The sequence below is a fragment of the Passer montanus genome, unplaced genomic scaffold (genome assembly GCF_014805655.1).
Source record: "Passer montanus isolate IOZ18808 unplaced genomic scaffold, ASM1480565v1 scaffold10, whole genome shotgun sequence".
Taxonomy (NCBI): Eukaryota; Metazoa; Chordata; class Aves; order Passeriformes; family Passeridae; genus Passer; species Passer montanus.
Window position 1 is genome coordinate 19,118,178 of NW_024356505.1, and position 25,364 is coordinate 19,143,541.

General features: G+C 40.4%; 1 protein-coding gene across 1 annotated transcript; it reads left to right on the top strand.

The window, feature by feature from the left end:
- The first annotated feature begins 843 nt into the window (after positions 1-843).
- On the top strand, positions 844-17,324 carry ASNS (asparagine synthetase (glutamine-hydrolyzing)). The gene is made up of 11 exons (XM_039711725.1): positions 844-1,888; positions 5,088-5,325; positions 6,764-6,949; positions 7,393-7,494; positions 9,345-9,472; positions 10,229-10,355; positions 11,711-11,817; positions 12,156-12,256; positions 14,039-14,120; positions 14,378-14,533; positions 15,838-17,324. The coding sequence occupies exons 1-11, from the start codon at positions 1,640-1,642 to the stop codon at positions 16,045-16,047; spliced, it is 1,686 nt and encodes a 561-aa protein (XP_039567659.1). The 5' UTR covers positions 844-1,639; the 3' UTR covers positions 16,048-17,324.
- Positions 17,325-25,364: the final 8,040 nt, after the last annotated feature.

A 25,364-nucleotide genomic window follows, 5' to 3' on the forward strand; every position in this document is an offset into this window, starting at 1 on the left:
ACAGGGAGATACGGCTCTGGGCCCGGGCAGGACGGGGAGGCGCATGATGAAACTTCGCGGCGTGTTTCAACAGCAGCCTCCGGCGGGGGCGGAGCCGCGGCTGCCGGGGCCGCCTCCTCCGTCCCCCGGCGCGGCGCGGCGCGGACGGCGGCTCTCCGTGCGCCGGCCCGGGGGGATGCGCGGCGGCCGCCGCCGGAGGAAGGGGCGGCCGTGTGGAAGGGCCCGCGGGGAGCGGGAGGGAACCCGCCCAGAGACCGCGGGTTGCCGGGAGGATGGTGGGAAAGCCCAGCTCCATGTGCTGAGGCGGAGGTCCGCAGCGCCATGGCATGTGCAGATGGGACAGATGTGGGAGGCGGAGCAGTGTTGCAGGGCTCTCCTTGGCACGCTTCGCATCCCCCGCGTCCCCAGCTGTGGGCTTTGTGGCGCTCTGAACCTCAGCCCCGGGGCCGCGTTGGGCTGCTGTCTCCAGGGATATCGCTGCTCGGCGGTCCCAGCTGGAGCACACGTGCTCTGGGGCAGGGCTCCGAGGCTGCAAGGCCCGTGTGTGCCTCCGGGGACACCGCGCTGCTCCGCCGCGCCTCTGCCTCTGGGCCGCTGCCCGTGGGGAACTCCGCTCCAAACCTGTGCTCCTTGGGTTTGAAACAGTTCCCTCTTGTCCTGTCACTACAGGTCTGGCTAAAGAGCCTCCCTCTTTGTACAAACCCCCTTTGAATGTAAAGGCAGCAAACTGAAAGGATGTTTAATGTTTCTGCTCAGATGATGTTACTGCTATATATCATACTCTATGACCAGTAATGATTTGTTCTGTTTGTGCTCTATAAATAAAAAATCATAAATAGTCTTGCTGTATCTAAAGGCAAAACTTAAACCTATTTTCTTGCTGGCTAAAATTTGCTTATCATACTTTGAGCAAGCCAGGTTTTATTTCATGTTAATAAAGTCTGCTATTCTTTTTATCAGGTGTCTTGACAGTTAAGTGATTAATAGCCTATATCTTTATCTGTGGTCTTTAGGTGAGTGGTGGGTTGACCTTGGCTGGATGTCAGGTGCTCACCAAGGCACTCTGTCACTTCCCTCTTCAGCAGGATGGAGTGAGGGGCAAGAAAATATTATGAGAAGTAAAAAACCTTATGGGTTGAGGTAAAGGCAGTTTACTTTTAAGGAAAAGTGAAGATCATGCACGAGCAGAAGGAAAAACCAAAGATTTTATTCTCTCATTCCCATCAGCAGGCAATGTCCAGCCACTTCCTGGGAAGCAGGGTTTCAGCACACGTAGTAGTTGCTCTGCCTTTATGCTCCTTTCCCTTAAATCTTTTATCTAGGTGGACATCAGATATGGAATATCCCTTTGGATAGTTTAGGTCAGCCGTCCTGGCTACGTTGCCTTCCAAGATCTTGCCTGCTCCCAGCCTTCTGGTGAGAGGGAAATGTTGGCTTGCATTGATGCTGTGTGAACCCTGGTCAGCAGCAGCCAAAACAGTGCTGTGATACCAGCACAAAACACAGCACTCTGAGGGCTGCTGAGGGGAAAATGAGCTCCCTCTCAGCCAGACCCAGTACAAAGTGTCAGCTCCTGCTTACACTGATCGTGTCTCCATTGAACAGGTTCTCCACGTGCAGGTAGAACACAAGCCTCACAATGTGTGGTATCTGGGCCCTGTTTGGGAGCGATGAGTGCCTTTCTGTGCAGTGTCTAAGTGCCATGAAGATAGCACACAGAGGTCCTGATGCATTTCGTTTTGAGAACGTCAATGGTTTCACCAACTGCTGTTTCGGTTTCCACCGGCTGGCGGTTGTTGATCAGTTATATGGCATGCAGCCTATCCGGGTCAAGAAATTCCCATACCTGTGGCTGTGTTACAATGGAGAAATCTACAATTTCAAACAGGTAAGTGTTGTATACATGGTAAGGCAATTTAAAAAAAAAAATTCTTTTTTTTTTTTTATTTCAAGACTAGTGGATATTCAGAACATCTTTAAAATGTGTTGGATTAGCATATCAGAAAAGAAATGGGAAAATTAGCAAAGAACTAGTATTTAAAAGGAAGTAAATTATCTCAATGAGCTGTGAATCTGTAGCTTGTTTAGCAACATACTTTAATACTGAAAAATCACTTTTTAATTAAAAAGAAGGGCAATAAATACATCTTCAGGTTTATTCAGTTGAAAGTTAAGACACATTCTTCATTATCTCTTGGGGAGAAGAATTTCAAGCCTCTTTCTCCCCTTCTTCTCTCTTCATAATACAAATGCTTTTAGTCTGTCTTGTTCTTCAATTATTTTGGGTTGTCATTCTCCCAAGTTGTTGGGTATTGCATTTTTATTATTGCCTCCCAGTCTAGATGGGATATGTCATTTGAGATATAGTGATGCATGGTATGCATGCTTACGTATTTATATAAAAGCAGTAAGCCTTGAGGAGATGTTTCCAGTATACGTGGAAGTCCTTAGGTGTCTGCAGCAGAAGTCAGTTTTTTTTGTGAGGTTTTTGAGAGCCACCTAAGTCTCTTAGGCACAAAACAAGTAGCAACTCTTACATGGTTCCTAAAGGTGCTAAATGTCTCTGGTGGATGTGATGCTACTGCTCAACACTGTCAGTGTTCCTCAGTCCCTGTGCTGAGATGTCCATGGTGCCTGTTATTGGCAAGATGATTCAGATCATCTGAATTTGATGTAAAAAGCAGCTTAAAATTGTGTCTGATTCTGACATTGAATCATATTTTACACATTGAATCAGGCTGAATCAATGTATAAAATGTGACCCATACGAAGTGTAGCATCAGAAACGTTTGAATAATCTGAGATATTATAGTACTTCTAATGCTAATTTTATAGCATTTCTAATGTCACATTTTTTTAAGTCAGGTCAGGACAGCAGATGACACATCAGTGACGTCAGTAATATCATTGGGAATTTGACTGAATAGCCAGGAGATTTCGTTTTTCCCCCCAGTCTTCAAGTATCTGGCTGTTTGAAGGGTGAGACTTTGTCCTGCAGTACATGTGAAATCTGTTGTACCGACAGTCTGTACTACTTGCAGTGTTTTGCTCTGTGGTTTTTCTGCTGTTGAAAACAGTAAGAATTACTCTCAGTCATGCTACACACAGTCCTGAGGGGACCTTAATTGTACAACACTTGCATTGCCATCTACAGAAACTTGTTTGGTTGTCGTCATTACATTATGTACTCTTTCTTTATAATGAGATTTTTCTTTCAAGTTTATGGCTGAAAAGGATCCTAAGAAAGGATCACTGGTGAAACAGGTGCCTTCCTCAGGGCAATGACTTACTCATTTTAACTTTGACTCAGTTTGATCTAAGACTGCCAATTGTTACCCATAAGTGACAGTTAAAACCAAGGAACTTAAAATGTAAAAGCATTGGTTTTGTGGGTTTTTTTGGCTTGTTAGAGTTTTAGTGAAGCCTTTTCTTTCCCTTTGTTTTGTATGTATTGAAAGGACAATTAAGAGTAGCACCGGAAGAACATGAAGAATATTTGATCTGACTTAAGTCTGACAGCTAATTTCTTCCTCTCCTATTCTATATGCATAGTCACAGTGAAAGGAATGGTTTGAGGAGTGGAGGAAGATGAGGCAGAAGGAAATTCTCTGCATAAAAAAAGCTGAGGAATTGCAGTGACTGCATAAGTAAACCAAAGATTATTTCCAAAGTACTTTAGTCTGCAGAGAGGTTGCATCTATGTGTTTTGATTTGTTCAGTGGTTTTTCTTACACAATGGCTGGCTAGTGCTTCTGAAGACCAGGGTCATGGGTTTGCAGTTTGACACCTTCAGAAGTGTATCCTTGAAAACTTGCCTTAATATGAATTGCTTAAGACTGCATTGTCAGTCTCATTGCCTAAGAAATGATCCTGGGTAACATTTTTGTAGTGGGTTGCCCCTGACTGGATGCCAGGCACCCACCAAAGCTTCCCTCCAAAAAGGGGAAGGGGAGAGAAAGTACAACTAAAGTTTCATGAGCTAAGGACTGGGGGAGATCACTCATCAAATACTGTCATGGGTAAAATGGACTGAACTTGGGGAAATTAAATTAAATTTATTACCAACAAAATCAGAGCAGGGTAATGAGAAGTAAAATAAGCCTTGAAAAAAGAAACTTTCCCTCTACCTCTCCTCCCCAGCAGGGAAACAGGAAATGGTGGTTATGGTCAGTTTATCACATGATGTTCCTGCCACTGCTGAAGGAGGTTTCTTCCTCTTCTCCAGTGTGAGGTCCCTCCCACAGAAGACAGTCCTCACAAACTTCTCCAGCATGAGTCTGTGTCACAGCAGCAGTTCTCCACAGACTGCTCCAGCATGGGTCCGTCTGCCACAGGGTGCTTTCCTTCAGGCACAGCTGCTCCAGCCTGGGTTCCCCACAGTGTCACAAGTCCTACCAGGAGACCTGCTGCAGCACAGGCTCCTCTCTCCAAATGCCAGCAGGTCCCTGCCAGGAGCCTGCTCCAGCATGGGATTCCCACAGGCTCACAGCCTCCTCTCAGTCATTCACCTGCTCCAGCATGGAGCTCCTCCATGGGCTGTGGGCGGATCTCTGCATCCCCGTGATCCTCTGTGGGCTGTGGGACACAGCTGCTTCACCTTGGGCTGCACCATGGACTGAAGGGGAATCCAGCTGTGCCACCTGGAGCACCTCCTGCCCCTCCTTCTCCACCAACCTCTGCATCTGCAGGGCCGTTCTCATCCCCCTCTTCTCTGGCAGTTACATCTGCACAATAACTTTTCTATATTCTTGAAAATGTTATCACAGAGGCATTACTCTCATTCCTGACTGAGTCGGCCTTGGCCAGCGACAGGTTTGTCCTGGAGCCACCTGACTTTGGCTCTGCCAGACATGGGGAAATCTTCTGGCAGCATCTCACAGAAGCCACCCTTACTGTCCCTCCGCTACCAAAGCCAGGCCACGTAAACCCAGTACAACCTTGAACACAAAAGTATCATTTCCTTCTTTGGCAGAAGTATTTATATAACTTATTTATGTGATTTTACATGGAAGATCATTGTTATGAAACAATAAGCAGACAATGTTTGCAAATACTTATTTATGTTTTTCTTTATATTTCTTTTTTAGCTGCAGAAGCAGTTTGGATTTGACTATCAAACATTAGTGGATGGTGAGGTGATCCTTCATCTCTACAACAGAGGAGGAATAGAACAAACAGCATCCATGCTAGATGGTGTATTTGCTTTCATTCTTCTGGACACTGCAAACAGAAAAGTGTTTCTGGCAAGAGATACCTATGGAGTCAGACCACTATTTAAGGTGCTGACTGATGATGGATTTTTGGGTGTCTGTTCTGAAGCAAAAGGTAAAGCCAGTTGTGTTTAGTAGCTAAGTAATCTTAGGTATTTCTGTTGGGAGACAAACTTCTTTGTTGGTCTTTTGTTCTTAGTGTGAAGATAAAATGAAGAGTAAGTTCAGTAATATATCAGCTATATATTAGTTATGTAAGAACTCCACATAATTAAGATAAAAACATCCAAGATGTTTAATTGTCCTTAGTATTTCTAAAATAACTTGCTTGTTTAACTGGAATTTTCTGGAGTCATAGCAGGATTGAACTCAAGGTGTTTTATGTTAGGCCACGGTCATAGTCTATTGACTTAGACTAGCCTTATGCTCCAATAAAATATGTTAGATTTTGGTCTTGGTGTTATGTAGTGAACCAGGTAATTATACCACAAGAACTTCTAAAAACCAGGAATTTTGAAACCCTACTGAAATTTATTGTAGCATTGGGTTATTTCCCAGAATCACATACTTGATTTGATGATGATTTTTTTTCTTTGAGATGACACATCATTGCTCTCTCTTTTAAAGTAATTATCTCTAATCTTGGCACTATCACAAACAAATCCAAACAGTGTCAAAAGGGAGTTTATTGCATAAAATGCACTTTGGCTAAAACTGACTTTCATGATTATTTCTGTCCAATATATTATATATCTATTTTATTTCATACTCCAGTGTAAGTTGACTCTTCTAATAGTACTGTGTAGTAATACTAAGAGCTGCACCATTTCTGTTGTGTGTGAAGAGAGAAGGGAAGTGAATGTTGTGGGGACTGTGTCCTGTAACAATCACACCAGTCCCTCTCTAACAGCAACTCTGTCCCTTTTGAGGATGTCCTCAAGGGGCATCCAGGTGACCAGTAGGTGCAAAACATCCTCTTTCACAGGGGGAATGGAAATGAGGTTTGGCTACAAGTTATACCTGGCATTCAGTTGCAGTGGAGTAGATCAGTCTAGAGCTGATGAGTTTTGAAATTACTAAATATATGTCAATTAAGCAATCACTACAGTGATGTTGTTTATTATTGCAAAGTCCTTGTTAGGTTGACTACACTTAATTTTAAACACAAAATTAATTAATAATTGTCATTCAAATTCTCCTAAACATATTATACTTTGACCTGGCCATAATGTAGTCAGTTAGAAAAATGCTCTTCCTAGTGCTCACAGGGATAAGTTGCTACTTGCCAATTAGTAAAACTTGCTGGTTTGCTTTCTCTGCTATCTGCCTCAGCTTGAGAGGGCTCAGATCTATGTGTACATCCTGCTGGAAACAGAATTGTGCTCTGGCCAGGACTGATGGTGACTCAGAAGGATACTTTTTTAATACCAGATTTAGGATCCAGATAAAATATTTTTATATAGTTTTAGTAGAGAGGCTGTTGAGTGAGGTATAACTTAACCATTTTAAGTCAAGAACTCTGACATTTTTCTTTTTTCCCATTTTATGTGTAGGACTTATCAACTTAAAGCATTCAACATCCTTATGTTCTAAAGTGGAACCATTTCTTCCCGGTCATTATGAAGTGTTGGACTTAAAGCCCTCTGGCAAGGTTGCATCAGTGGAATTAGTAAAATTTCATAGCTGTAAAGATGAACCACTCCATGTTGCATGTGATACAGTGGAAGCTCTGCCTTCAGGTAGTACAGCAAAGATTTTGCTACTTGCTCTGATTTAAAAGTGAAAAAATCGTAATCTTGGAATGTAAAATTTGCATTGATTGGTTTTAAAAAGTACCATTTAAGAAAAAAAAACCAATCTGTAAGAACATTTAAAATGTAAGGACTTTAGAATTGTTTTTGTAGGCATTCATGTACAAATATGGACTCGAGTGTCCTTGTTATCGAAGAACATTCAGACAAATTTTTTTTGTTTCTGAGTTAGCATCATCCAGCTAAGTCTAAGTAACACTTTTGGACATTTTTTAACCTTCTTTTCTTTTTTTCTGAGCAGGTTTTGATGAGTGTCCTTGTTATCGGAGAACATTCAGACAAATTTTTTGTTTCTGAGTTAGCATCATCCAGCAAAGTCTAAGTAACACTTTTGGACATTTTTTAACCTTCTTTTCTTTTTTTCTGAGCAGGTTTTGACCTTGACACAGTGAAAAGCAACATCCGTATTCTCTTTGAAAATGCTGTTAGAAAACGTCTGATGGCTCACAGAAGGATTGGCTGTCTTCTGTCAGGTTAGTAGCAAGAACCACAGTGATTCTGTACCTTTTCTCTCTTTTGCCCATCCTCTAGTATTTAAAGGAAAGTATGTTGGCTCTTCTGCTGCAGTGTACCTGGAGTGATCTGAATCTTCACTTGATTTTTAGAACAGGCAGCAGAGAACTTGCTAGTTTGGAATAAAGTTTTCCAGGTTACAAGTATCTTGAAAGTCTTATGTTTTTAAAGTTTACTGTGGGCTGGGATCTTGGCTTATTGAGACACCGAACATTTTTAAATAAGACAAATATAATATTCCTGTTGAAAATCACTCAATATTCTTAAATACATGAGTTTTATGCTTAGGTTGGTCTAAATGAAAATTAATTACTACATTCGCTTTGCACAGATTGAACCTAGAAGAAAGCCTTAGCATGTTTCAGAAGCAGGAGAATTCTCACTTGTCAACTTTGCTTTAGTCTCTATCCTAAACTTCCTTAATTTACCATATTACAGGAGACCATCTGGGCCAAAATTATTTGCTACACTCTTTTGCAGATAAGGTAACAGCTTGTGTTACAGGAAGTTGTTCACTCACTTAGCTGATCACTATTGTGATCAGATAGTTCAGTTTTACAGAGGTAAGGCTCTGTAACCATGGGTCTGACACCTTATTGCCTGTGTTTGTTTGGCACTCGGTACTTGTGGTTAGAGTTCTGGAATGCTTTTCATGCATTTGCTGGGCAGCAGTAATTACACTCATTTGTCATGAATCCTATTAAATGTGCATCTGAATGAGAGAGAGCTGACCAGGAGATGCTGCTGGACCATTTCTTTACTATGCAATCATAAAATGTAGGAAGAAGGTAAATTAAATAGGAAGATATATAGAGTTGAAAGATCTCAGTTTCAGTAAAAAGCTTGTTTAAACCCCATATTTCAAATATCAAATTAGAAGGCAGTCAGCAGCTCCTCAGATGCACATGCAGGAAGCAAAACTACATGCCCATGCTGGTATAAATAATATCAGAGTATCTCAGGGCTTCACAGTTTTGTGTATGCTTGGAACATCACAGAGAATAGCTTTTGTTTCTAATCACAGAGGGAATTCTTCAGTGTCACAGTGGAAAACCTGGATTTTATTTTCCTGATTTCTGCATCCTGAGCACTCAGTTTTATGTGCTCTCCTTTTCTCAGAATTTGTGTGTAATTTTAACAGGAAATATTTTTTCTAGATAGCATGTCCACAAAGGGGATCAGGGTGGGAATTGATTCTAATGCACTTAGCTGAAAAAACACGTGCAGACTATGGGAAACAAAGAGAAGAGGCTTTTGCCTCATGCTTTTCAGAACTGCAGGCAGATGTGGGCAAACAGGTATCCAAACTGTTCAAATCTTTTCACTCCCCTCTAGAAAGAAGAAAAGAAAGAATGAAGGAGAGTGGAACCCTTACACTAAGCATTATGTTACTTTCCTTACAGCAAACAAAAAAAAAAATCCATAGTCCTATCAGTTGATTGTAAATTGTGTAGGTAAAAGGAAGAGAGAGAGTGGTTTTAAAATGGACATTATAAATCCCTTTTAGTAGAGCTGAGAAGGGGCATATTCTCTAGTAGTAATGTGTTCAGTGTACTTTCTGTTTATCCTAAGTAAGGAGTTCCACTGATGCTTCTGACACCAAAAGTAATGATAACTGTTACTGTCGTTGTTCCACTAAAGTTGCCTGATTCTTTTATTAACATAGGTAAATGTGCACTTTTAAGAGAAGTACCTTGTATTCACACAGCTTAAAAATGAAGCCCACTCATAGGATTCCAGTATCTAGATTCCTTAAGGGGGAAGCAAAACATAATTCAAACATCTAATCAGATGATTTTTTTGTTGGCAGGGGGCTTAGATTCCAGCTTGGTTGCAGCTGTTCTTCTGAAACTCATGAAAGAAATCAACATCAATTATCCATTACAAACCTTTGCAATTGGAATGGAAAACAGTCCTGACTTACTTGCTGCCAGAAAGGTATTTTAAGCATTGCTTTCAGTTTGTTCTGAGCTACTGAATGCTAAACAGTGTATATTAATGGTGCTAACTTCATGGTATGGCATTAATAGTAACACTGAAAATTCATTTATTGCTATGATGTAAATCAGTTTACAGTAAATAATTTAGTACAACGCTTGCTGCTTAATCTTACAAAAGAGGCAACTGGAACCTTTCCTGTTTTCTCTTGGGTTTGGAAAACTTTCATGACAGAATCCCCTTGCTTTGTTGTCAAAAGGATAGTACTTTGGACATGTCTCAGTTCTGCCTCTGGGCTTTAGGGTAGGTCTCCCTGTTATGGTTCCTATACTAAAGCATTTGTGTATATGTTAAGTATTGTAAGTTAATTATTACAGTTTTGTACAAATCTTTTGGCATCTGGGGTACTGTGCAGGCTTTCATCACTTTTGTGATGCTGCTTTTTCTCCTAAGGGCAGATATCTGGAGTATTTAGAGCTTCTATAGATTCTGTTAACGGTTTAGGCAAGCAGCTGGATGATCTGTTGCAATCATGATTGAACACTGTAATTAGGAAGACTATATTCTCTCTGGTGAACATACCACTGCAAGTCAGAGGTCTGCTAAGTAATGTCTTTTCTTGGCCTAATGTCATAATTTTCTTTGTAGTAGAAGAGAGCTGGTGCTTTTGCAAAATGTGTTTACTTTAAACACAATATATGTTTGTAAAATGTTTTAGTTGAAAAGTGATGCATTATTTTGACCTTTTGCAAACAGGTAGCAGCACATATAGGCAGTGAACATCATGAAGTAATACTTAATACTGAGGAGGGGATTCAGGCAATTGAGGAGGTTATCTTCTCGTTGGAAACCTATGATATAACAACAATAAGAGCTTCTATTGGTAAGATATTTTTAATGGCAATCTTTGGTTTATATCACCCAAATAAAATTTTATGCAAACTTACATGGTCATCTACTAGATTGCCAGCTGGCACAGAATCTGGGGACTGGGACTCCAAAGTTCTGGTACCCAGACTTATCTGTGATACCACACTGAGTCAAAAGCAGTTATTTACAAGTCCCCGACTGCACAAAGCAACTGTCAAGAACTGTTCTTGAAGCTTTGAGATGAAAAGCAATAGTTACATGAAAAAGAAATGTTAGATCTGCAGGTCTAAGTTTTCTGCTCTAGTAAGTATGTACCTTGGAGGAAGGGAGAAATTCACAGGTTTTCTGAGGTACTGAATATTATGACAGCAAATCATGGTTACCCTTTCCTTACATAATTTTGATACTAATGTGAAGTATTTATTATTGCCCTTTGGTAACATAGGTTTAGTAATGCAGGTTCTTATAATGTACACTTGATTCTGAGAAGTGAAGGGAGTCATCAGCAGCTTCTAACAAAGCAGTCCCAGTCTGATAAGAGGGGAAAACTCCTAATCCAATGGAACCTTTTGGGTAATGCAAACTACAGAATTTTACCCAGTTAATCTTGTGTCATCATAAAAGAGTTATGAAGCCAAATAGGCAACACAGTTTTTGAAACTGAACTTTCTGGGTGGAATTGCCTCCATGAAGATGGGATTTAGCAATGTGAAGTAATGAATACATTTCTTTAAAAATTAAAGCATTTTACTAAAGCTTTTTATTAAAAAACTTCAAAACTTACTTTTTTCTGTCATTTTTTCTTTGAGATTTGCTGCTTGGTAGAATAATTAATTAGATCATTTTCTTTAGATTTGTAATACTTTTATTATAAAAACATCCCATTCAGAAAGATGTATTGAGTGGAAGGCATAATTCTGTTTTATAAAATACCCTTTACAAAATAAATTGAAAAAAGGGCTTCATCCAGTTCAACTCAGAGTGGCAGAGAGTTAAACAGCAACTTTTGCTTTTCCCCAAGGCTAGAAGGTTTCTTCAGCACTGTGCTGGAATTAATCACGCACTTAATTTCAAATGGAGTTAGAACAACTCCTCTCTGTGTTCCCATGGGAATTCTCCAGTGTTCCCAGGATCACAAGTAGACACATCTTTCTGATATTTTCAGGGCCAAGTGTAAATACACAGTTTAGATATATTTGCAGCACCAACTTAGTGTGGCTGTTGGTGGCTTTGAGTAACATCCTTTTTGTTGCTACAGAAGGAAGTAGTATCAGAGACAAATTTCTAAAATGCTAAATTTTAAACTACTAGCTGCATATAGCATCAGGTATGTGGATGTACTTTAATCACTTTATACTTTTTTTTAAGGTATGTATCTTGTCTCCAAGTATATTCGGAAGAAAACAGACAGTGTGGTCATTTTTTCAGGAGAAGGATCAGATGAGCTGACACAAGGTTATATATATTTCCATAAGGTAAATATATTCACTACAGAATGCCCTTGAGTTAGCTGCTTCTTCTGCCTTTCAACAGAACATCTGTAATACCTCAAGGTGTGATGTTCAAGAGTTGTTATAACTATATATTTGTTGAGTTTTTCTTCTGGGGCGGCATAAAATCCAAGGGATTTAATCACCTAAAAATAGCTTTCTTAATCTTCAGCAGTTCCTGAGAATGTTATTTCTTGTGTGTATTTTTTGCTGATTTTGAGATCACTTGGTGATCACTGCAATTCAAATGCAGGACAGCCAGCAATGATTCCCTCAGTGCAGCTGTGTTCCACCTGTGTGCTCCATGCTATGTTTGTTTTCAGGCACCATCTCCTGAGGAAGCTGCAGAAGAGAGTGAGAGGCTTCTGAAGGAGCTCTACCTGTTTGATGTACTTCGTGCAGACAGAACTACTGCAGCACATGGGTAAAACGTATTTCCTTGCATGCTGAGCACTCATAATTTAAAAGCAAAATAAGATTAGGCAGGAAAAGACTGCTGAGGATTTGTATGCCAACATGAAGTTGTTGGCTTAAGGAATTTGAGCAACAGTAAAGCATACTGCCAAATTTAATCTGATCTGTGACTATAGGGCTCACTGTGTTGCCAACTGAAATATTTTTTTGTCTAGGTCTGTACTGGTCTTTACAGAAGCAGTGAATTAGAAATACAAATATTCAGAATTAGGGAGGGAAGGCAAACTTGTATTTGATTTTGGGGTCTTTGGACATTTAGACAAAGAGAAATCTTGAATCTGATGATCATCAGAACTAAAGCAACATACTGAAAAAGGTATGTGCATTAGGTAGCTGTCTGTAATAAAGAGAAATTAGGATTCAATCTGTGTAACTGATACCTTGAAGAATCTCCAAACTGAGTGCTGTAGAAGATAGTACTGTTATACTAAACAGAAGCATTTTACTAAAAGAAATACGTTAATTAAACTGAGAGCAATGTTGGAAACTGTCTGTAGGTATGAAAAAATGGTATCTTTGGCAAAGCAAACAACTTATCTGTTGGAAAGCTTTTGTTGTGTATTGATCCTGCCACAAAATTACTTGCCCAGCTTTTTACAATTTTCTTATGTTTCTCTTTACTAGTGCAGAAGACCTGCCATTTGCCTTATAATTTGTTTTGTGCCGAAAATTTTCACCACACTTTGAAGGCTGTGTTTAATACCACGTGCTGGCTGCTTTTGTTTTTCTTTGGACCTGCTGCACACACTGTTAGGAAGAAAGAACCCTTGTATGAACAAATTAGAACAGAGTTTAAGAGTTCAGATTTATGGAGAAAAGGGAGAAGAACTAAGAGTAGAGAGGAAAGGATGAAACTACCATTTTCAGTTAGGAACAAGAATAACTATAAGGAACAATTTGCAGTGCAAATCTTTTTAGTATATGGAGAAACTGAGCCCTCAGTATTTGATTACTGAATACTCAGTATTGGGTTAATTTGGGTTTTTTGTAAGGTGGGTATTACCTGAAGTAGCTGCTGCTTTTTATCAGAGTAGAAACCAAAGAGACGATGAAATTCCTAGGATGCAATATAACATCTCCTTTCACTTATGAAGCTGGACAGCATAATGTCTCTTGAGCAGACGCACTGAGAGGGATTCTTTCTGCTGAAGATGCAGTTACTGTAATTTTGTTGCCTTCTGTGTCCTTAGAAGCTGTGGTACATGAAAGCAGGAAGGCTTTGTATGTATATATCTACCAGTAGTGTAGGAGAGAACTCGTGTGAATGCTGTAGGGCTCCTTTTTGTTGTTTCTTGACAACACAAACAAATGTGGATTTCAGAAATGACAGCAGAAGTCCTTGCTTGGTTCTATCATGTGTTTACAAATGCTGATGCAAATCCTAGTGAGCAACTTGATAGTTCTCTGAGAGGAAGAGGGTTTTTAAAAATGTGCTTTTGCATACGTTTTGCAATGGTTGTTGCAGATCCTATAGACTGTAGTCTGTAAATCCAGGGCATATGGCATTATAAAACATTGTAGTCTTTAATTTGTGTAGACCATATACCTCACTTCACAAATTGGTGAATTAAATTCAGGTAGTTGTAAATATGCAAGTGAAATTTCTTCCAAGTAAAAGCAGAAAACCTGGTGTTTATGTGAAAGACAGGGAAAGCTTAAAAGCTGTGAAATTTGTAAGTAGATGACTTGTTGGATTAATTCAGTATCTTTTCTATTTATTTCCCCTGCTTAGCCTTGAACTGAGAGTCCCATTTTTGGATCATCGGTTTACTTCTTATTATTTATCTCTGCCAGCAGAACTGCGAGTCCCAAAGGTACATAAAACTAGGGTGGGATCCAAATGTAAGTTTACAAATTCACTGATACATGTTCTAAGCATGACCAGATTGCTGAGTTCAATGGTTAAGTTCTCCACCCAAAGTCAAGCATGCTCTTAAATATTTTACTGAATTGTTGGGAGCCCTTTTCTGAGCAAAACTTTTGAAAAGAAATCAGTTTATAAGTCTTTAAATCCAGATCTTTACACTGCAGTTTCTGAGACTCATGACATTGTTTTTTGTTCTGCAAACAGAATGGAATTGAAAAATACCTTTTAAGATTGTCCTTTGAGGATTCCAATTTACTTCCCAAAGAAATTCTCTGGAGACCCAAAGAAGCTTTCAGTGATGGTATAGCATCAGTAAAGAAATCCTGGTTTTCCATTCTTCAGGACTATATTGATCAACAGGTAGAATACCACTTTTTTCTTTCTCTCTTAGATATTTTAGATATGGTTGCCAGTGTGAGGCAGCTCACATGCTTAGTTGGGAGAATAAATCTGGATATGGCAGTTAACTTGTGCAGGAGTAAGATAAACCTTAATCAATATTCTTCTAGATGTCTGAGTTGATTAAAGACATTTGTGATCCTAGTTAGAAAGAAATGGTAGACCCTGCCAGAAATGACTGTATAAGGAAATGAACATCATTTAAGTGTCTGGATTGCAAATTAGATTGTGTATCAACAAACACAATTTCTGGATTACAGACAAAGCAGCTGCTTCAGCTGAAGGCACTTGCATGAACTTACTCTGCAGCTGAGTAACAACATAATGACCTTATAATGTGCTTTCTTGTTTGAGTCATTCATTTTTCAAAGCCATCCCCAGCTATGCCTTTTTGCTTTTTAGAGCCTCTGTTTGCATTGTTAACCAGGGAAGACTTACAGCATTTTGACTCTGTACAAAGGATAATCCTCTCTGGAGTGCAGTAGTTTAATCATGGGGAGGAAGGAGTAAAACCCTCTTTACACCAGAGCTCGGTTACATGGAAATACATGTAGGCAAGCCTGTGGATGGGAGCTTGTCTGTCCTACCTCCAACTCTTTCTTCCCCATTTTCTTTCTGTCTTCTCAGGCAAGAAAGTAGTTGGGTCAGGCAACAGTGTTCTGCTGCCTGTTCTGAGCCTGTACTGCTGTAGGAGCAGCAAATCTGTTTCACAGACATGAAAAGTTAAACAGCATGATGGCAGCAAAAACTGCTAATTGAAATTGCCTCAACAGATGCAACTATTTATCCTTCCTTTCTCAGCCAACTTAGCAACTGCAGGTGTCTTTGCCTCTGTATCCCAGCTCTTCTGTTGCTAGGAGCCTGGTTACTGGTGTTGATTTTAACAGCCAACTCTTCCCCAAGCTACAAAAACAACCTAGGAAGCCACTTACATGGGCAAAATGACTGCTTTGAGTTTTTGCACTTTTGCAAAGGAAGGTTAGGAAAGAAGTGTCTGTGACCTTACTGACAAAGGTGGTTGTGTTCCAGAGAAATGGGCTTCAAATGTCATGCAGAGAAATACCAACAGCCCTGGAAATGTATTTACATATTCATAAAGATCAAGTGAGCTGGTGACACAGGTTTGTTTGACCTGTCAAACCTGTGTCTCTAGAATAGACTTTTTTTCCCCAAAACTGTGGATGTTTAGTTGTTATTGAATCCTTGTATATCTTAAAAAGTTGAAGATATTTGTAACTTAACTTGAGTTTTGCTTATGTCTGTAGGTTGATGACCTTTTACTGGAGAAGGCAGCAGAGAAATATCCTTTCAATCCTCCTAAAACAAAAGAAAGTTACTACTACCGCCAGATCTTTGAGAAGCACTACTCAGGGCGGAGCAGCTGGCTGCCCCACTACTGGATGCCAAGATGGGTTAAAGCCACTGATCCTTCTGCACGCACATTGAAACATTACAAGTCAGCTACCCAAGAATAGACAGTTCAAATAATCCCCAAATAAAAGTGCTGCAAGTGTTTTGTGTGCACTCTGCTTTAAGAAAACCAAACAAATTATGCAAACCTAAAGCTTAAATCATCTTTAAGATGTACTTTGACAATGCTATTGGAAATGAAAGCTTTCTGTTCTTAGTGTACTATTAAAAACTTATGCTGCTGTACCAAAACTTTGTATTTCATGGGAAAATACTTTCTGAACAAGGGATTACTTTATTTGACGGCTCTGTTCTTTATGTAACCTTGATTGTATTAGTTTTCCTTGAATTCATTTAATATATTTTAATGTGAGCTCTGTTTTGAGGACTTGAATCAGGCTGAGGGATGCAAACTGCTGCTGTTGCTCTGAGCAAAGGGGAGCTGGACTCTAGCTATCTGGTGATTTGTGTTCCTGACTGAGAGACTTGGAAGTATCTATGTTATTCTATTCTGAATGTCCTTCTATACACTCCTGAAAACCTTGGTCTGGTTTTCAAAAAGTATTTAGATATTCATAGCTATGCAGAGATGCTTTCTAGAGTTTTTTGAGATGGTGCTGGGTCTTAATTATATGAATGGCAATCTTATTTGTTACTATGAAGCTACCAGTTGGCTGTTCTGTAAATATACCATCAGTTGAAAGATATTGTGACTGTTATCAAAGAGTGTAATGGGTAAGGGAAGCCAAGTTATGTCTTTGTTTCTAACTCAAGGACTTCAGTTTTTATAAATGTATTTATTATTCTTGAAAAAATAGAGTGTTAACTGCGTGATGTGTATCAGTCTGATGGAAATTGCATGAGTAAGTATTTTAAGAAATTTTTCATTTATTGTGAGAGTTTTCCCACCTCTGTGATGAGGAAAGGTCAACTGTTGCTGCTGAACTACAAGTGGCCAACTGTGTGGGTGAACCAAACCTGTTAACTATGGGTTGTAGTTGGACAAAGCATCACTGACAACAGTGGGATCAGATGCATTGCTTGGAAAAATGGGGGGAAAACTGCTTCAGAAATCACAGGAACTTCTGATACTCTACTGAAGAAACACCTGAATTTTACCCAAGATAACTTTTTATTAACTACTTAGCCATGTGGCTTACTTTTGTGTAGGTAACTTAAGTATAAAGGTGGTCAAAAAATACATATGTGTGCTGCAGATTGATTTGATTATCATCATGCTCTTTATGAAAACTAGTCTTCTTTATTGTCCCTCTTGACTAGGAAACCAAAGCCATTTTTTATTTAAAAGATAAAATAAAGCTGTTCTGATTTAAAGCCTTGACAAAATGACTGGTTGTCTGTTTGTTGCTCTGCTGTAATCCTGCATTGAATCTCTATCCCAGAAACTTTACTGAAACCTTTTGGTGGCACCACAGCACTTGTGAGCTGTCAGTAATATGTTCCTGCAACCTTCTTTACTTAAGGGCCATGTGCTTGTCTTTTTGGATTTCTTTGAAACAGTTAAGAATATTTTGATTTGAGAGAGGAGTGTAGAGTACATGGTTAGGTACTGATGTGTACAGGTAAGATTTACTACTCACTGTAAACTTCCAATTCTGTCATAAGAAAAGAGTATTTGCCTGAAGTGAAAACAGGCTCAACATATTTTGGGATCACTGCTCAGATGCACTTTCTGCTGCAGCATTGCAGCATTCAAGGAAATTCAGCTAATTTTCAAAAAATTCCTGGTACATGGGAGATTTATATATCAGGACATTATTCTAGACTGATGATTTAGTTATTTTACCTTTTTACTGATGTGCACAGGAAGAATACTGTGCTTGCTGCCTTGTCAATGGTCTTGTGAGTGTTCATTCCTTCTCTTTTATAGAATTCTGCAGCCTTTTTTGTTTCTGTGATGCTATATTTTCTCTTTTCTTTCCATTTAAAATAAAAATTGAGGCCAAAAAAAAGACAGAAAAAATTTAAGACAAAAACATGCACCTACCCAGGATCGTTTGCTAGCTGCAGCCATGATTGTAGTTTGTCACAGGAAGGAACAGGATGCAGAGGCAAGGTGCAATGCTGTCTTGTCTAGTTTTACTCTAGCTTTCTTCCTGCTGTGGTGGCCTCTTTTCTCACTCTGCTTCTTTTGGATAAAATTAATCTGCATGGTTCTGACAGCTTGAATGTATTGGTTTGAGTATTGTGTCAGGTGGGGATGGGAATTGAAGTTGGTGGTCCTCATGGGGAAAGCAGAGATGAGTATTTGCTTGGCTTGCAGGACTGATGGAGGCTGAGAGAGAACCTGGAGGGTTCTAACAAAGTAGCTAAAAAATGTAGGGGTTTTTTTGTTGATTTGGGGTGGGTTTGTTCGGTTTTGTTTTAATTTTAATCAATTCAGTTATTAAATTTTGTTCTCACAGCAATCTTTCTTCCTTTTGAGAAAAGAGAAGTTAGCAGTTCTGAAGAGAACACTGCAGGGTATGAGACCTTCCAGGTGCTTAAGGTTGTGCAGTGCTCCCCATGCCTTTCATCTCTTTAATAAAGCCTGCATGCTGTTTTAGCCTCCTGTTGGTGTCTTGTGTGGAGCCTCCGTGGCTGTGCCACATCCCAGTGCCCCTGACAGTGGCTCTCTAGAGAAGTTCCCCGGTACAAACCAGCATGGAAGATCCAGAGAGCACTTGGCAGGACTTTAGGAGCCCTGAGTACATTGGTCAGGTTTTTTTAATATGGGATGGTTTGAAATCATGTAATTTTTTTTAAAACTCTGTTTATAATCACAGTAAAGTATAAAACCAGCCTATTTTAGAGTCTTTGGAAGGGTGGACTTATTTTTTTCTGATAGAGACCTAATTTTTGGCTCCCATTAACAGAAGTTGTGGAAGCAGGATTTCATACAAGGCAAGCCTGTGTTTGAGCTGGCTATGGAGCAGTGTCTCCAAAGGAGAGACCAGCTGAATTGTGGGAGAGGCTGCTTATTTCTGTAACAAGTTATGCTGTGTGTTCCTCAGTGCCTTTCCATGGGATAGCCAAAGCACATGCACCACCTGCACCATGCCTGTCACAGTTCCTCATTTTGGAACTTTGGGCCATATTGCTTTTTATTTATGTATTTGCAGAGACGTTGTGGTTGATGGAAAGGCTGCAGTTAAGAAAGTCTTGGTTTTGTGTAAGCCTGTCTCTGGATGCAGGTAATGCACAGAATTGTAATTGTATTTTTATTTTAATGGAATAATTTAAATTTATTTTCATTTAAAGGAGTAATTTAATTTTTTTATTTAAAAAAATTTGCTTGTTCCCAGCAAAGGGACAAAGAAGAACGAGGCAGAGAGGTGGTCTTTGCTGCTGTGCTTCTCTGCAAGTTGGTAGGGGTAGTAGCTAGGGGAGGTGGTACATTAACAGCTGCTTTCTAAGACCTGTTTCTGGTATTTCACCCACTCTGTAGTGCCACTTTCCGTCTTTTTGTTGCCTGGAAACTCTTTGAACAGGAGAAAACTAGCTGGATAGCCACTTTTTTCCAGCACTATGCTCAGGTTTGGACCTTTCAATCACCCTATGAGCAGCAGCAAAGTATGTTGACTGCCCTGGAGCCCGCCCGACTTTGTGTTTCTCCCGTGCAAGCGAGTGGGGGCTGACTGCGCCCCTTGTTCTGTGTCCCGGGAGGCCAACAGGCAGCCGCCTTTCCCCCAGCATGACACGAAGAGTCTGTCAAAACTTGAAGTTGCTTCCGGGACGATTTCCTAATTTTTTCACGAAATTTTCTTTTTCTAGCCGGCAGATGGCAGCCGCCAGTTAGCGCGTCCGTGCGAATGAGCTCCTCATCGCTGGGGAAGATGCGCTCCTTCCTGCTCTCTTTCTGCTTTTATTATCTTCCTTCACAAACGATTGTCACTGGGATTTGTGCGTGAGCCTCGTGGAATTTAATAAGTACTTGATTAGAATAAGGATAAAGCCACGCATAAAATAAAATGCTTTCAAATTGATCTTGCTCAAAAGATGTTGTGCAGAGCTTCTCATGCTGGTGCTGCAGGTAAGGTGGCAGCTAGGAGTTGAATTGTATTAGTATTGAAGGCATTCAGTATTCCATTTAGAGGTAATTCAAAACTAGTTGTATTAAAAATCAGTAGTGTGTGAGCTAGAATAGGTTATAAAATGTCAGTTCTAGGGAAGATAGAAGACAATGCCAGACTAGGGAATGACAATCAGTAGTGTGTGAGTTGGAATAGGTATAAAATGTCAGTTCTAGGGAAGATAGAAGACAATGCCAGACTAGGGAATGAGCAATGTTAATTTTACCTCTGAAGTTGTTAGGAATTTTCATTTTTCCTTTTTTGTTCATGATTAATATAAGGATCACAAGATTTCAGATAGTCATACAAAGAAAACATTAAGATAGAATCATAGAAAAAAATGGGTTTGAAGGGACCTTAGAGATTGTCTTGTTCCAATCTCCCTGCAGGGATAGACTTTCAGTAGACCAGATTGGTCAAAGTTCCATCCAACCTGGCCTTGAACACTTCCAGGGATGGGACATCCACAACTTCTCTGGACAACCTATTCCAATGTCTCACCATCCTCACAGAAAATAATTTCTTCCTTATATCTAATCAAAATGTACTGTCTCCAAGCCATTCCCCTTGTTCTATCACTAAATATCCTTGTAAAACATCTCTCTCGTAGGTTCCCTTGGGGTACTGGAAGGTGCTACAAGCTATTTTCCAGCCTGAACAGCCCCAAATCTGTCTTCAAGGAGAGGTACTCCTGCTGCCCTCTGATCATCTTCATGGCATCCTCCAGACTTGCTCCAACTGCTCCATGGCCTTCCTTTCCTGAGGGGCCCACAGCTGGGTGCAGCAGTCCAGTGGGGTTTCTCCAGAGTGGAGTAGAGGGGACAATCCCCTCCACTGATCTGCTGGCTACACCTCTTTTGGTGCAGCCCAGGAAACCATCAGCTTTCTGGGCTCTGAGCACACACTGCTGGCTCGTGCTTGTTCACCAGCACCCCAAGTCCTTCCCCTGGGGGCTGCTCTCAAGCCATCCTCCACCTCCCCATTTATGCTTGGGCTTGCTCCGACCAGGTTTGAGGCCCTGCCTTGGACTTCATGAACCCACCTCTCAAGGCTACTAGGAAGCTTTACATCAGAAAGGCTTAGGTAATTTTTTTATTAAAAACATTATTTAAAAAATACAAATCTCAATCCATCCTCCACCCAGCCTGTATTTATGTTGGGCTTGCTCCGACCAGGTATGAGGCCCTGCCTTGGCATAATTGGACTTCATGCACCCACCTCTCAAGGCTACTACGAATCTTTACATCAGAAAGGCTTAGGTAATTTTTTTATTAAAAACATTATTTAAAAAATACAAATGCATTATAAAATTAAGTACATCATATAAATTTGGAAAGTTTTCCTGTTTATGTAAATGGTCAATCCAGTGTTCTGTGAACTCTGTGATGATGAGCTGTGTACACCTGAGCATCTAGACTCGAACCCTGTCAGGAAAAACATCCCCTAGTGATCACAGGTGGTGTAATGGCAATGTGGAAACACACACAGCCTTTTGCCTACTCCAGTCATGTTCTGAGAGAGGTCTTCTGCCTTTTTTTTCTTTCTTTTTTTTTTTTTTTGTGCATGTGTGTGTATGGTACAGGGTGCTTAATTGATGAATTTTCATCAAGGAGAAGATAGAGCAATTGTGTCCAAAATAGTCCTTTAGAAGATTATAACACTGGGCACTTAAAATTAATTGAACTGACCTTAATTCCTTAACCATAATCATCTTGCAGAGGCCAAGAGGAGAGTCAGGTTGTCCTGGTTACAAAAGCTGCCTCCATTTTTGCTACTATCAAGGATAGAAGTAATTGTCTATATTAATAAACTGTCTTACTTAACATATCACCACTACTCTTGAAGACTGCCTTTAACACCTGGGGCAAAATGTATATTAATACAAATTACTTTTGATTAAAACCATTATTATTTTAGCACAAAAAGGAAGGGGGTGGTAGAAAGGAACATTCTCCTTTTAAATATTTAAATACTCATTATACCAAAGTGATACAAATTACTGGCTGACTGACAACTTGCTAATAATAGCTTAAAAATGCAAATAGAGCTATTATCCCAATTGACACTAATTGGAACTCCTTTGGCAGCCTGGGAGGGCAGGACAGGAAGGTTTGATTGTTTCCTCAAGCTGGAATTGGGCTGGTAAGGAAGTGTGGGGAAGATGTGCAGTGGATAAACAGGTTTCCATCTGCAGACATCAGAATTCATTATGCTGTATTTCAAGAAACTGCTCTGAAGTGCTGTCTTGTGCCTAGGTACAGTTTTGGTGAGGTTTGTGGTGCACTGGGTGGGTCTCACTCGTGCAGGCTTTGCCCAGGCTGAGTTGTCACAGTGGGAATCCAAGCTGTAAATGCTCAAGTCTCACAAAACAGCTGTGATATCTTTTGGGTGTTTTGAAAATTAATGTTTCAAAATTCACTGAATTATATATTTTTTCTAATTCAGTCTTAGAATAACTACACTGCATGTATATATTCCTTCAGTAATTAATGTGTATCTTCTCCAGGCCAGGTTTGCTTCCATAGCATGTTGGTACACACAAACACAATGTGGCTATTTTTGTCCAAGTGTTATAACTGTGAAAATTAAAGTATTTCTATATGCCAAAATTGGATATCTGTGATCAAAGATGTTCTGTTACTCAGCTAGATGTTTTTAATGCTAAGTAGTTCATGAAAATAAAATGTTGAAGGTGTATTAACATGTATTGGCACTGAGGCACTCCAGCTCTGACTGAAAATACAAGGCATGAATTTATGAAGCTCTTTACCTGCTCCACACAGTTCCACTCTCTCTTGCCTTCAGGTGGTGTCTCTATTGTTACATTTGTTTGACTTGATGATCTTAAGGGCCTTTTTCAATCTAAATTCTTCTGTGATATATTGGTGCAGGTGTATCATTTAACTCTTTTACGGCTGAAAGAGAAATGTAGGAGATGGTTTAGATAGGAAAAAAAACCAGACAAGGTACTTTTCCCTACCCCACAAATATTTTCTTAGCATTTAGCATTATTCTTTATAATTTGTGAAGTTTCTCTGCCCTGAAGTGGCTGGTTAGGTACATGGTGTGCACTGCATTTCTAGCTCAGCCACTGTTACTTCTGGCTGAGCCATCTCACCTTGCTGGGCTTCCTCCCTCCAGGCTTCTGGGAGAGCATGAAGCACCATGAGAGATAAAGTGTTTTGTTGTCTAACAGTCTGTTCACATTTCATTTCTTCCCTATGCAGTAAGTGGGAACATGTTTACTTTGGAAATGGATGTAGAAAACAAAAGGTGATGGTTTTTACACACTTTCTATATACCTCTCTTTAAAAAGGAGTTTCTGAGGTGGTTTATTCTGACAGAAATCAGATATCTATCAGGAATGGAGCAATGATAATTTTTAATAAATATCAAAATGATTTTCACACAACCTCTCCAGCTGACAATTTTTTCAGTCTCAATATCAAAAGTATTAAAATAATAATGCACAGAGTGTCTTTTTTTTCTTCCCTAAAAGATGTAGGTTCAAGGATATTTGTTCACTTGCTAACACCAAAAACAAAAATTTAAAAATTGCTGCTCTTTAAGTAACAATTATCTTCTGTAAAGGGAAGTGAGCTCTTTTGCAGATACCACGAGGATATGAGACTGTATCCTGGCACAGCACAGCTCCAGGGAAGGAGCCTGTGTGCTCTTGTCCTGTCACTCTGACATGTTTGTCAGTGCAGTGTGTCACGTTATGGCTAAGGGAACTGCCTGGGCTCTTCAGAAGAGCATTTGGTCATTACCAAAGTTTGCACTGGGACTTGCTCGGTATCTCTTTGGATAAAGCAGTCAGCCATCATTTAGGAGACAGAGCTTAAGGGACAAAGATTGCATTTAAATGATGGCTGTTGGCAGCTCTGAAGGAGCTGTTACTGACATACTCTGAACAAACAGAATTTTAAAGACTCACTTTAATAATTTTCAAAAAACCTCTTGGTGTTTTCCTGCTCTCTCATGATGGCTAGGGACTGGGTTCCTGCAAGATCCCTATGCCCAGACATTACCAGATCCTTCCTTTTCTTTTGGTTAGGACCATGCTGAAAAATACCAGTCTCCTGGCATGAACAGAGCACAGATTTGCCTGTGGCATCAGAATTAGGCAAGCACTGCAGAGCCTGAGCTCACCAGATGAAATGAGGTATGGGGGGCCAGACCTCCTTCCCAGCTCCCCATTTCATGGGCAGGGTTTGTGAGCAATGGCTCTGGATTTGGCTTGCCAGGTTAAATTTGGCTGCATTTCCACTGTGGACAACCAGTCTCCATGCAACAGCAGAGAGACGGAGATGATGGAGAGAGCTGCTGGCCCTTTGTGTCACTCTTGGGCAAGACAGGCTTCTGAGAACCTGTCTTCAACATTGCTGTTGGGTGAAGGGGAGAGCCTGTGTAGGGAAGACAGTGCCTCCCAGAAGAGCAGCCACATGTCACAATGCAGATGACTGATGCATTTCTGGGGGAAAAAAAAAAAGCAAAAAGGGTGCTAAGCATGTTGGAGGTGGGCTGTGATGTCAAACTGCCTGTGGCAATCCCAGTGGGGACAATTATCAGCATTGGGTTTACACTCTGTGCTGATTTCCTAGAAAGACTTTTATTGCTTTATTTAAAGCTTACTTGCATTTTGCTGCAGTGTTATTGATTAGCTTATGCAACATGATGGATGTCAGACTGCTGCCACCAAAAAGAGCTCAGTCAGTGTCACAGTGGTGGCTGGCTGTTGTGGAGACACTGAGGGATTTGGTGAAAACCTTTCCAAAGTCTGCTGTGGAGCTGGAGAGTGGGCACTGCCCAGTGATCCAAGGCAGGAATGGCCTGAGGCTGCAGGCAATGCTTTAAACACATAGAAGTGTTTAAAAGCTGATGGAGCCCTACAAGGGAGATTACAGACCACAGAAATTATTTTAAACTCCCTTTGACATACTCAATAGTCTATAGACTATATTGCTTAAGACTAAAGGCAGGTAAAACCAGACACAAAATCCCTTTTTCTGTCTCCAGGATCCCAGGATGCCTGTGAAGGCAAATATTGTTGTGGGGAGATGTTGGGAGTGCATTACTTAAGACTAAAGGCAGGTAAAACCAGAATCCCTTTTTGTGTCTCCAGGATCCCAGGATGCCTGTGAGGGCAAATATTGTTGTGGGGAGATGTTGGGAGTGAGTCTGTGGCAGGAATGGACAGCTGGACTGGATGCCTGCAGATGTGTGCAATTCATGCACCCCCGTCTCTGCCCTGGCACAGCCCCACAGCCCCAGTGTGGCATGGCCTGGCTGAGCCATCCCTGCCAGCA

Bases quoted from the DNA above. Each gene is read 5' to 3' on its own strand.
- ASNS (XM_039711725.1), top strand. From the start codon at position 1,640: ATGTGTGGTATCTGGGCCCTGTTTGGGAGCGATGAGTGCCTTTCTGTG. The intron at 6,950-7,392 runs GTAGTACAGCAA...TTTTCTGAGCAG, and splicing joins AGTGGAAGCTCTGCCTTCAG to GTTTTGACCTTGACACAGTG. The intron at 14,121-14,377 runs GTACATAAAACT...TTCTGCAAACAG, and splicing joins CAGAACTGCGAGTCCCAAAG to AATGGAATTGAAAAATACCT.